Genomic DNA, 14,196 nt, shown 5'->3' with positions numbered 1-14,196 from the left:
ACCCAGAAATAGAAAGGATTGAAGTGGTGTCGGAAAACAAGTAAATGACAGATTTTGTGTAACGGAAAAGCTACACAACTATTTTCAAAAGTGATTTTTCCACACCGAGTCGATGAGGGATCCGCCATCTTGGACTTTGTCAAGAAACAAAGAAATGCCAATGGCTCAAATCGATGTAACTGGTAAGAATTTTACTCAATGCTTAAATGAATTATTGCCATACTGTAGTTTTTTTGATCTAATAGTCTCTGTTTGTTGGTAGGCCTAATTCAGCATTGGTTCCTAAATGGATAAAGACAGATGCCAATGAAATCACTTATAAATTGATATAAATCTCCCCCCCCCCCCCCCCCCAAAATTGGCCCAGAGGCATAGCCCAACCCTTCTCAGAGCTCATAGCTTCTCAGCTCAACTACTCACATTACGAAGCATAAAAATAACTTAAAAACAGAAGGCTATGTGCCCAGAATTTAAATTGACCCACATTAAATTCATTTTTGGACTGGAAATGACCTACATTTTTTAGACTGGAAGTGGAACTGTGGAAATCCACCTCCTCTCTGTTAAAAAAAAAAGAATCACATTTCAAATGAATAATTTTTGATCTAAGCTTTTCATCAGCAACATTGGTGGGATTCAAAAAAATAAATAGAATTGTAGGTTTGACAACTTTGGGTTTCTTTGTGGATTGCATAAAGTTGTTATGACAAAATGATTCTACTCACAGGGCTGGCTGAATTAGCCCACAGAGAATATCAAGCTGGTGATTATGAAAACTCTGAACAACATTGTATGCAGTTATGGGATCAAGAACCTGACAATACTGGAGTATTATTATTATTAAGTTCTATTCACTTTCAATGTAGGCGATTAGACAGGTAATAAATCCTTAGTTTGTTTCATTGTTTTAAATGAAGATAGTAACTAGGGCTGGAACTGCATGTCTTTATATGAATATATATGGGAATTTTTTACATCAATATCTTCAATTTTGATAGATTTGATTGAGTTTTAAGTATGTAATGATATGAATAATAGTGATGAGATTTTCAACAGATTTGATTTTTATGCTGGTCACAACTTAGTTATTTCCAATGTCATGGTTTAAATAAGCTGATATTGGCTAAAAATATCAATTATCAATTGATCAATTATGCTGTATAATTGGATATACTTTTGGACAATCATAAGTTTTATATTCACCTTGTTTTCTTGTACTTTTATAGATCTGCACATTTTAGCAAGTTAGCTATACAGATTAATCCAATGTTAGCTGAAGCCTACTCTAATTTAGGCAATGTTTTTAAAGAAAGAGGACAACTACAAGAAGCTTTAGATAATTATAGACATGCTGTAAGATTAAAGCCTGATTTTATTGATGGATATATTAATCTAGCAGCAGCCTTGGTAGCAGCAGGAGATATGGAACATGCTGTACAGGCTTATGTCACTGCATTACAGTATAATGCTGTAAGTTACAGATTTAATTTGCATTGAAGATAACATAATCATACACATACAGCAGAACAAAATGACATCTTTTTCTGCCCATAAATGTTTTTGATGAGCTCTATGACTAATGAAAATGAGGCTTAATGTCTCAACTCATTTGAGCAAAGTTAACTATCTCATTGAACAGTAGAATTGTGTCGACAACAACAATATAGAAGATTCCTATCTAATATTCGGCATATATCTTCATCTTGTCTGGAAAGCAATCATTCAAAAGGTAGACCTTTTCTAATCTGTACTTAAGTACACTAAATTCATTAAAGTAGTTCACCAAAAGAAATGACTCTTTCCTTTTGGGTCTGGGTTAATAATAAAAACATTTAACTATTGAAGGAAATCGTGTAAAATTTGGAAATATTTTCTTAAATATTATTTAATTTGTAGGATTTGTATTGTGTGAGAAGTGATCTTGGTAACTTATTGAAAGCATTAGGAAGATTGGATGAGGCCAAGGTAGAATTTATATCTATGAATTAAAGAGTAACATATTAGCTGCTTTCCCTTATTATTTGCACTTCATTACAACAATTTGGATAAAACATAAAAAAAATAAAGTAATAAATCAAATTAGCAAACTTTAAAAAATAACACTCTTCCTACCTTTAAAATAATAGTTGAAACATTTCCAGTACTCATTCTTATATTATGGGATGTGAAAAACTGCTTAAGAAAATTGATCTGGAGAAAGAAAAAGGATGCCTTTTTGACATAATTTATCTTAGATCAGTTCTGTTTTGAACAAACACAACTGATTATCTTTATTTAAAAATTATTGTATCCAGTTGGATTATTTAGATTCTTTTTACCAATTTATTTAAAATATCTTGTTTGTTTTCTTCTTTTTCTTCAAAACGGATGAATTTTCTTTAATGATTCTTAATAAAAAAGAAGCACTGCTGCTTGTTTATCAATGGTGTGAGGTAGTCATATCAGAGTTATCTTTCTTTGTGTCTCAAAATTTCAAAATTCTCATCACTTGTTTTACAAATACCATGGTTTATTTGACCTGACAGAAGATTGCCAAGACATGATATGGCTTCCACAAAGGCCTAACCAATTCCCCTCTTTTTACAGATAGCGAAAAAGAAAAGCAATCCGAATCTGAACTAAAAGGATCTGACGACAGACAATTTCTAGTAACATGTATTCTTTGATAGTTTTGATGCATTTATTGGTTCACATTGTTTTCTGGGAAATTTGAAATTTTTAGTACTTTGAACATTGATCTTGTTAATTTAAATACAATGTCCATGAAATCATTGTAGTTTGCAAAGAAATTTTCTGAATGAAGTTACCTTTTAGTTCTGATGATTATATTTTGATGAATTATGCAAGTACTGGAAATGTTTCACAATGCAGCTTGTTTTGTGTTCTATTTAATGTGAAATATTATAAGGTATTTTTCCAACCATACTAATTCTAATTTTTTTTCTTTACGATTTCTGCATTAGTTCTAGATTTGTGTGTGGGTAAAATGTCCTTTCCAGAGATAAATGAAACATCAGCATACCTACTACCTACGTTAAAATTTCAACGGTATGACCCAAGATTATTATTGCTATTTTCAGCCAACTGGCAGGTATTGTATGTAACAAAACAATGTAGAAAAAATATATCTAAAAGATATAAAATATTTGGCTAAGTGCCCTAAAGTTAAATTCTTACAAAAAAATCTACAAGATATATTGACCCTTCTGCGCAGCGACAAATAGCGCTTCAGCGGACGCCTTTATTTTTTGCGGACGCATGCGGTCGCGCGATACTCTTTTCTTGGTGGGATGGGACTTTCATCAGAAAGATTTAATTGAAGGGTGGGAATCCATATTTTAATATTATGTTTCTTTTTTAGACTATCGAGCTAATGTGGTTTTTGGCTTTTTTCCAGATTTCTGAATGGAGTCCGACGCCACCAGGAGTTGAGTTATTGAATAGATGAGGGGGTTAAACGTTTGAAATATCTTAAAACTTGAAAAAAGATCAAAACTTTTAGCCCCCTGTGAAAAATCTGTTGCATCTTTAGGGCGAGCGCTTAGGGAGCGGCAGCAAAAGCGCAGCGGCACTTGAGCAAGTGCAATGCAGCGGCGTCTAGCATAGGGCTGTCCCTTTCTTCAAATATTTCTCGTCTCAATATTAATATACTTTTTTTCTCCCCTCCCCCTTTCTTTTGCCCCCCTTTCAGGCTTGTTATTTGAAGTCAATAGAAACCTGTCCAAACTTTGCTGTAGCATGGAGTAATTTAGGTTGTGTGTTTAATGCACAAGGTGAAATATGGTTAGCAATTCACCATTTTGAGAAGGTAAATTCACTATTTCACATGATTCAAATGAAGAGTAATTTTAAATATGAAGAGATCTATTGTTTAACATATAGTTTCTATAAACTATGAAAAGTTGACTTTATGAGGATTAGTTTCTAAGAACATATTCAAGAGAATGAGAAGTAATTTTTTTTATAAATTCATAAACTTTGAAAATAAATTTTAGTGATCATTTATTTGGTTGAATTGAAAGGATTTCTTGATAAAACATACATTCTCTGAAATGTGCTAATTTTAACATGTTAATTGCACCCAATGATTTTATCAAGGTAAGCTGCAGTTTAATTTTTGTGTTATCAATTGTTTGCCCAACTGCTGCCAAGCTTTATATGAATCTTACTCTTAATTACTATTATATATTTTACAGGCTGTGGCTTTAGATCCTAATTTTCTTGATGCCTATATCAACCTTGGTAACGTTTTAAAAGAAGCTAGAATATTTGATAGGTACTATTTGATTTATCCAAACTTTTGGTTTGTTGGTTCTCTGATATATCATGCATTTTTATTGATGTTGAAAAGTTGGAAATACTAAATAAAAATGGAATTAATATTTTATAATGCATCCATTGTATTTTCAGAGCTGTAGCAGCTTATTTAAGAGCACTAAATCTAAGTCCTAATCATGCTGTAGTTCATGGCAATTTGGCCTGTGTTTATTATGAACAAGGGTAAGTATATGTTATAAACAAATAATTGAACACAATATTTATTTTATTGAACAGAATGTTTTAACAATTTACATAGAAACTATTATTTAGTGACAATAACTAATAAAATTATAACAATTTATTAGCCATGTGGACTCTCCAAAAGACGCATACTAACAACGTCACTGAAAAACTACTGGGGTAATAAAATTGTTTATTAAAACTTCTATTTGTAAATGTTTTCAATATGAATAATGTTCAAATGTTTTTCAGGTTAATTGATCTAGCTATAGATACCTATAAACGAGCTATAGAATTACAACCTAATTTCCCTGATGCCTACTGTAATCTAGCTAATGCTCTAAAAGAAAAGGGACAGGTTTGTGTGTTCATTGTTTTAAACTGTGTCCAAACACACTAAATATATTGTTGATATTGACACACCTCAGATATGTCTCAAACAAGTTATTATAATACTATTTTCAGTTGACATCATAATTTCTGTACCAAGAATAAAACCTTTACTCAAGTAAAATAAAGTCATTCAGAATCTGAATAAATCATATCTACGGCGGCCATTCTCGCTACACCTGACAATAACCTCGTATGCAGCTGGCGGATAAATCGAACTTCTTTCAAATATTAGATCATGTGACAATAAATTTGTCAGCTTAATGTTCGTCTCCATTGGTGACATCTTACTAGTCTCTGACACTCAGACTTCTGTCTACAACGAGGATGGAGTCTTCAAGGGAGATAATTAACATCTGATGAACTATATTTTGTAAACTTGCGCCTTACAATAAAAGAAGATTTTCTTCCATCTACATAAGAGGTTATTGTCAGGCATAGCGAGAATGGATGCCGTAGAAACAATTGAATCTGAATGTAACACATTGGATTGCCTAGCACCATTCCTTCAATATTTTCCCATTACAATCATACTTATTACCCCAATAGACTTAGGTGTTTGTGTATTTTTATGCTGTTGTAACATGTAAAAAAATATTGTAGGTGAAAGAAGCAGAAGAATGTTATAATAAAGCATTATTACTAAGTCCTACCCATGCTGATTCTCTCAACAATCTAGCTAATATTAAACGTGAACAAGGACATACAGAATTAGCTGTAGAATTATATCTGAAAGCCTTGGAGGTAAGTCTGTCATTTTGTGACAATGATGTTCTTTGCAAAATAATGAAATAAGTTTAGGCTTGCAAATATGTTCAAAAAAAATTCTTCAAATTTAAAGAAGACATATATCTGAAAGAACACTAATAGTATAATTAGTCTGGAGCTAAATTGCTGACCTTGACCTCATAACGTAGCTGTTTTGATGATGATGTGATTATTACACCATGAATATTTTCTGATTTAAGGTGTATCCAGAGTTTGCTGTTGCTCATTCTAATTTAGCTAGTGTACTCCAACAACAAGGAAAACTTCATGAAGCTTTACGTCATTATAAAGAAGCTATTAGGTATGAACCGTGGACTAGATAATTATTAGATTATTGTAAGATATAGTAAAGTCTATATATATTTTACTAGCTTGGAAGTTAAACTGCATTTCCTTACAGGCCTTAGACATTCTCATGGATGGTTTAATAGGATCTCTGTGTTAAAAATGACAGGTCTGTTTAAGTCATAAAAGAGTTGTCTGAATATCTCTAGATTTTTTTTCCTGATAAATTTGAGGAAATTTCAATATATTCTATAATTTCAGGATATCACCAACATTTGCTGATGCATATTCCAATATGGGTAATACATTGAAAGAGATGCAAGATATAAAAGGAGCTTTAGGGTGTTACACTAGAGCAATTAAAATAAATCCAGCCTTCGCTGATGCCCATAGTAATTTAGCTTCTATTCATAAGGTAAGCACTTAAAACTTCAAAGTTTTCAGAGGTTATGCGTTTCCTTGTGGCTGTAGGAACAACTTAATTAGATGCTAAGTAACCAGAAGGTCTTGGAATTTCTTAACCTGGTATTTTCCTTAGAAGTGATGCATGTCACAGGAGCTGACATAGAAAAAAGCATCTAGTAGAACAGATTAAGAGGCTGTGATTGTTACAGACCCTTTGACAGTTGAAGATGAAAAAGAATAAGTTAATACTCTTGTTCTTGATATCTTGTCTTCATTAGCCCAATGTAAGCAAGAACAGTAGGTCCACATTTCATTGTAAAAAATACACTTTAAAATTAAAGAAATGAATCCGGTTTTATTGTAGGATTCTGGTAACATACCTGAAGCTATTGCCTCTTATAGAACAGCATTAAAATTAAAACCTGATTTTCCTGATGCTTATTGTAACCTAGCTCATTGTCTACAGGTAATGTATTAACATATTTTAACATGGTGTGGTTAATTTAACATAGTAGTCAAATTAACATAGTGGTTAATTTATCATAGTGGTCAAATTAACATCATTTAACATAGTCGTTAATTTAACATAGTGGTCAAATTAACATCATTTAACATAGTGGTCAAATTAACATCATTTAACATAGTGGTAAATTTAACATCATTTAACATAGTGGTCAAATTAACATCATTTAACATAGTGGTCAAATTAACATCATTTAACATAGTGGTCAAATTAACATCATTTAACATAGTGGTCAAATTAACATCATTTAACATAGTGGTAAATTTAACATCATTTAACATAGTGGGTAGTTCACCATAGTGGTCAAATTAACATCATTTAACATAGTGGTCACATTTAACCTAGTGGTCAAATTAACTTCATTTAACATAGTGGTTAATTTAACGTAGTGGTCAAGTTAACATCATTTACCATAGTGGTTAAATTTCATCATTTTGAAATAATTTTTTGTCTAAATCACCGCTGAATCAGAAATGATTTGGATGAATTAACACCCGATGTCATTCTGTGACTGAGTTTCTCATCAATTTGAAGAGTCTTCATAGCTAAAAATGATTAATAATAAATGATGAACTAAGTATTAAATCAGAACTCAATTCATTGATTTATAATCTGTAGATTGTGTGTGATTGGTCAGACTATAGTAAAAGAATGAAGAGGTTGGTTCAGATTGTACAAGATCAACTAGAGAAGAATAGATTACCATCAGTACACCCTCATCATAGTATGTTATATCCTCTAACACATGGTATGAGAAAAGCAATAGCAGCTAGACATGCCAGTCTGTGTCTTGAAAAGGTAAGTTGATCTTCAACTAAATGAGTGTGTGCTGCCTGTATTGAGCTGTAATGTAGGTCTTTGCTTGTTACCCTGGAGATAATGTGATGATCAAGTGAAATATTGACACAACCAAGTGGGATATAGTACTCAAGCTGGATATCCATTTAAGAGCACAACCTCCAGGATACTTTGATAATAGATTTACTACATTTTGGGGATAATAATTAATTACTTTTGAGGAATAATTAACTATTTTATACTGTTTCAAGTTATCTAAATTCAATTGGTAGTTAAAAGACTTTGGTATGGTTTTTACTACATCAGTTTTTTGGTTTTTTTTTCAAAAACAAATCACTGTGAATGTCTTATCACTATTTCTTTAAACAGATATTATCAAATAGTACTATGTAAATCTTATTAAGTTTATTATTTGACTATTGTATTATAGATTAATGTGCTACATAAACCACCTTATCAACACAGTAAGAGTCGAGATGAAGGTAGTAGATTAAAGATTGGTTATGTTAGTTCTGATTTTGGTAATCATCCTACATCTCACTTAATGCAGAGTATCCCAGGACAACATGATACTTCTAGAGTTGAGGTCAGTTTCCACCATAATTTTATGTCTTAAAGGGGTATTCGGCTTTTTTTGTAAAACATTTTCATTATCAAAAACGTCGTAAATTATACCTGAAAATATTTCTAAAATATGCTATTTATATAAACTGAATTTGTTTTAAAAGGGTTAATTAAAAACTGAGGGTACTACTTGTTAACTAATCAGTTTGAACTGGTTTCGGTGATAGACTTTATAATGGCTTGATGTTATGAGTTAAAACCTCTAGAAAACGCATGAGACATATTTCTCTGCAATAAATTTATTTTACTTTAATCCGTACAGTAGTTTTCTATCAGCTCGCAAAAAGCATAACGAATTTTAAAAGGTTACGCAATCTTAAACGTAAAGTTTTGGCGTTAAAAAATTCATGGCTGGATTTTTTTAGTTAAAATTTTTACAAATTTGAGCAAAAGATTTTTTCGACCTACAAAAAAAGTAGAATGCCCCTTTAATTCTTTTAAGTTCTTAAAAGGCTTGATTAAAAAGAAAAAAATCTCTTTTTTCTTTTTTACACTTTTGATTAATATACGAAATATACAAGTCCCCAAAAGGCTATAGGTAAATATTTGATGATAATTCAAAATACATTTACATTTAAAAATAGATTTTGATCTCTTTTCAGGTATTTTGTTATTCTTTAAGTCCTGATGATAATACAACTTTCAGAGCCAAATTAGTACGAGAAGTTGAACATTTTGTTGATTTATCTCAGGTATGTTCTCTAGTTAACATTTTATTTCAATTCAGAATAAAAACTGGAAAAATATTTTTTGGGGCATTCATGGTGTTTGTTCAAGGCACAAGGTAGAACAAAATCATATAATACATGATATATATATAAGATATTTTATATTTCTTTATGTGTTTTCAATAATATTCTGAATTAGGTTTCAGTGTATGTTCTTTGAATATATTTGCTCCACTTCAGCTGTTATTAATTTCTCAGGGATATTAATAATGTGTTGTTTCTATTATAGATACCATGTAATGGTAAAGCAGCTGATAAGATCTATTCTGATGGTATAGATATATTGATTAATATGAATGGTTATACCAAAGGAGCTAGGAATGAATTATTTGCACTTCGACCTGCACCTATACAGGTATTTTAACTAGAAAATACGATAGCATTCATTCATGAGATTCTTTAACTTTCAAGATCTTGTTTAATGGTGTTTCATTTGATATTAAAGATATAGATCTTAGATCTGCCATTTTTAGGATTTTAAACTCTGTTTATGTCTTTTACTTTGGGTCGGCCATTATGAATTAGGAACTATATGCAAGTTGCACTTACAAAATGACTTCAATGAGAAAAGATGTAGAAACATAGGTTTGAAATTTTTCGTATTTGCTTTCTTTAATTCATTTGGTCTGTATCTGTTGTAGGTTATGTGGCTAGGTTATCCAGGTAGTAGTGGTGCCTCATTTATGGATTATCTCATTACTGACAGAGTTACCTCCCCATTGTCTCTATGTGACCAGAATTCTGAAAAACAAGCATTTATGAGGGACACATTTTTTATTGGTGACCACAAAAACATGTTCCCTCACATGAGAACCAAAATAGTAGTGCGATCAAGTGATGGTGTAATTAAATTGAACAATATTATATTAAATGGTGTTGATTTAGAACCTATTAGGAAATTAGCAACTAAAACCGAGGTAAGGGAGGATTCATGTACTACATTCTCATAAACCATATATTGCCTTAAAACTTTGTTTGGGTTTACTGGTTGTATTGAATTTTGAATGGATGTGCTTTTATGGTGTATTGGTTACCTCTTGAATAAATTGGAATCAGAAGTTAATCCAGTAGGAAATATAATTCATACTCACTGAAATGTTGGAAATCTTATTTCCTAGTAGAATACTCCAGTATGGATTTTACTGAAAGTCAGGTGTGAATTCTATGATAAATACATTGTGTGGTTGAATGTGATTAGAAAAGAAAACAATTGCGTGGATATATGGATACTGAACTTAAATAAAGGAAATAAACTTCTTTTAATACCTTGAATGCAATAGCCACCTTTCTTGTATCACATAATATAGCAGTTTGATTGGATTGTACAATAGCCAATCAGAGCCCTCAACAGAAAGACTGTCAACATTATGTCTTTATAGTGCTCTGATTGGTTGTATTCGCTAGCGTACAATCCAATTGCATGGCTGCATTTATAATCATCTTTGATACAAGGATGGTGGCTATTGCAGTCAAGTTATTAAGAAAGTTAGTAATAGTGATTGTGATACAACAAATATTTTTTTGAAATTTGAATTAAATAATTGAGTTCTATACAAATTATTTTCAGTATATTAAAATTCAATGTTTACATGGTCGTACCACTGATGGTCCTAATGGAGAAGCTGCAGAACTAACTACAGAAGTTATAGATTTACCACAGGAAGTTATCAATGCATTTGAGTTATTAGTAAAAGAAAGTCAAGCTAGTGCTACTATACAAGATGTCGTTGTTCAAAATGGTCTTACTACTAGCATGGTGAGTTAGCTTAGTTCAATTATTTATTTAAATTCCAAAGAATATTTGTAAGATGTGTAGCAAATTATCTTAAGGTGTCCTAATATTGGTTTTCCATTTTTATACGCCCACATTATAATGTGGATGTATGTTGTCATCACCCATGTCCGTCTGTTGGTCCGTCGTCCACAATTGGCTTGTGAACGCAATAGAAAATACAATTTTCATCTGATTTGAATGAAAAAGTTTAAGAAGGCTGTCGTTAGATCCTAACAGAAGTGGCTTTATTAGAAATAGAAGCTAATAACAAAAACGGAGCAAAAGCTTGGTCTTACTTTAATTAGACTGGTCCACCGTGGTGAAATAAATATTCCAAAACAAAAAAAGGGAATTTATGAAATATGAGTTGACAAACCCAAGTCATTGAGTGGCAAGATTTGTCCCAGATCAACCTACATAACTTAGAGTTTAGGTTGAAAAATGCCATATTTATGTCCACTAACATAATATATATATTTCAGACTGATAATAAAACAGCTACTGGTGAAGAAGTACCTCAGAATATAATACTATCATGTCGTAGTCAATATAGATTACCAGAAGATGCTATTATATACTGTAATTTTAATCAACTGTATAAAATAGACCCTGCTACCCTAGAGATGTGGTTAGAGGTATTAAAACAAGTACCTAATAGTTATTTATGGTTATTACGCTTTCCAGCTGTAGGAGAACCCAATATAGTTCGTTGGGCACAGAATTTTGGAATTCAACAAAACAGATTTATTTTCTCAAACGTTGCTCCTAAGGTAATTATGTCCACTTTGCTTTTTGTGAGGTTCTATTCCACAGTCGGTTAGAGTGTTGGTTCTTTACATGATATCATTTGCTTGTTTACGTCTAGCAAATAGCGGCTGTCGGTTCTGTCAGGAATTTCGATTACCTTGAATAAGTCATCTTCACTCATAATTCCAGTCGACCCAGCTGTAAATGGGTAGAGATAATCTGGGAAAGATTAATGCCAAGAGGTTTGGTCAAGGAGCAGCTGGTAGAAACGATCCATAACTGTGAACCTAAGTTGTTATCCCTGTAAAATATAGTTGTTTCTTTTGCTATATTCAACAGAGATATTGTAAAGAAGTACCAAAAATTCAATCTTAACAAAAATTGTACATATGCTTTAAAGATCTGGTTTATTTAAATAAAGTGTTTAATTTGGGTGGAAAATGTTTTTGCCATCACAGATGCTTTTAGTGGGTTATGTAAATGGGAAATTTAGGCAAATGGTAAGTGAACAGTGGAGTCTGACGCTGGAAGTGTCAAGATCCCTGTTCTTTCATTCTAAATAAATATATTTATCTTTGTAATTGTAGGAGGAACATGTAAGACGTGGTCAGTTAGCTGATATATGTTTAGATACACCATTATGTAATGGACATACTACTGGTATGGATATATTATGGGCTGGTACACCAATGGTTACTCTTCCTGGTAAATATAATCTTTATTTCAAAATCAAGAAACACAAAGACGATCAACATTCAAACATCAGAACAGCATATAAGATTTGAATGACATATAGAAGTGAGGAGCACATATAACAAAACACAAGACAATATTATGGAATATAACACACTTTTTTAATAATTATCTATTATCTCTCTTAATCACTTAATATTACCCTTTTATCTATTGTCCCTCTTAATCTCTATATTGTTTCTTGTTGGTATATATTTTGTTATGTTTTGTTCTCTTGTCATTACATCTGATGACGACAAGTGTATATTGTGTTGAAACGTTATGTGCCCAACCTTATTAAAGACATGTATTATATTTCATAATATTGCCTTGTGTTTTGTTATATCAGAACAGCATTCTTATGTTACCCAATCACAGCCTATATTACAGTTTTTACTATGACCATCTCTGTTCTAAAAGTAATTTTGTAATGAAAATGTAATATTTTATTTTGTAGGTGAAACCTTAGCCTCTAGAGTGGCTTCCTCACAACTACACGCATTAGGTTGTCCTGAATTAGTGGCTAAATCTAGAGAAGACTATGTTAGAATAGCAGCTGAATTGGGCAATAATCCTAAAAGGTAGGTTGGCATTGTTTCTTTCATTCTGCTTGTAAAGTGTGCAACTTTCAGAGTGTTCACATAGCTAATATTTTTATTTCAGAGAAACTTGACACTATTAAGACATTATATTGAAAATACAATTAAAGGCATATACCATAGTGACATCTTAATTTGGCCAAGTTTTTCTATAATTGCAAAGAACATGGACATCTGAGGACAGGAAATTGGAATGGTAGATTTGGAAGCTATTCATGTTTTATACTACACATTAGAGAGCAACAAACTGTTTATGATTCAAAGTTTAAATAAAGGGGGGGGGGGAGGGGATGGAACCTGTTCAGAAAGATGGAACCTGTTCAGAAGTCATCAACAGAGGGTCATCATTGATAAGTGTATAATAATAGAATGATAATCACAATATAAACCGCTGTTAATTATGATTGGATTTTATTTTCAGATTACAAGCTATGCAAGCTAAAGTTTATCTAGCTAGAACTATGAGTCCACTGTTTAATACCAAAATTTATGCGTCTAATTTAGAAGATTTATATGAGAGAATGCTATCTAGATATGATAAGGGTATGGAACCTGATCATATTATGGGAGAAATGAATGGTGAAAAATAACCTGGAATCCTAGATCTGAAGACATATTTTATTCTACACCAGTCTTTGATAATACATCTTTGTAAATTTTAGAGATGTATTTCTTGATAGAATTTCTTCAAATTTCATGATATCTCACAATGCCAAGAATTTTTATTCAGTTGTTAATGAATGATTAACTGAATTACTGTAAATTTTGATTTTATTTTCAATTTGTTCATTTTAATTTCCAAATCAAGGAGTGTCTTTAATTTATTAATTCTTTTAATTTTGTGTCATTTGTTTATATTAAGTCAATAAATTTGGCTTGTAAATATTAATAATTGCTTTTGTACATTTTCCTTTACTTTTTATCATGTTATTAGTCTAATTTGTGCTCTTGTTTGTGTTTGGTTTGTGTTAGATTACAATAGATGAATTTACCGGGCAAAATAACTATAACAAAACCAAATTGTTAATCACTTGATATTCCAGAATAGGATGAGCAATACTGTATTTTAATTGGATTAAAATTTATATCCTCCAATCATTTCACAGTTGATTTGATCCAGATTGATTATTATTTGGAGTTTCTTTAAACAATTTGATGTTTTCTTAGCACCTTGCACATAATATAATCTTACACAAATATAAGAATACTATGTAAACCTATGTTTTGTTATCTACCTATGCCACAGTACTGTATATATATGTGGTATATTTTGGTGGAATTGTTGAATTACTATATTAATATTCACCGTTCTATAGTTACTAA

At 31.4% G+C, this 14,196-nt stretch overlaps 1 protein-coding gene across 1 annotated transcript; it reads left to right on the top strand.

The window, feature by feature from the left end:
* Positions 1 to 711: 711 nt before the first annotated feature.
* Positions 712 to 13,463, top strand: LOTGIDRAFT_111385 (hypothetical protein; the record flags this gene model as incomplete). The annotated part of the gene is made up of 21 exons (XM_009049058.1): positions 712 to 878; positions 1,227 to 1,470; positions 1,897 to 1,965; positions 3,692 to 3,808; positions 4,197 to 4,276; positions 4,411 to 4,500; positions 4,753 to 4,858; positions 5,494 to 5,634; positions 5,859 to 5,959; positions 6,205 to 6,358; positions 6,713 to 6,814; positions 7,490 to 7,669; positions 8,100 to 8,255; positions 8,896 to 8,985; positions 9,251 to 9,376; positions 9,663 to 9,938; positions 10,589 to 10,781; positions 11,222 to 11,565; positions 12,130 to 12,247; positions 12,732 to 12,855; positions 13,295 to 13,463. 21 exons carry the CDS (start codon positions 712 to 714, stop codon positions 13,461 to 13,463), a joined length of 3,147 nt encoding a protein of 1,048 aa, XP_009047306.1.
* Positions 13,464 to 14,196: the final 733 nt, after the last annotated feature.

The sequence above is a fragment of the Lottia gigantea genome, assembly GCF_000327385.1.
Source record: "Lottia gigantea unplaced genomic scaffold LOTGIsca_13, whole genome shotgun sequence".
Classification (NCBI taxonomy): Eukaryota; Metazoa; Mollusca; class Gastropoda; family Lottiidae; genus Lottia; species Lottia gigantea.
The sequence above is the reverse complement of the archived record's forward strand: the minus strand, read 5'-3'. Positions and strand labels throughout refer to the sequence as shown.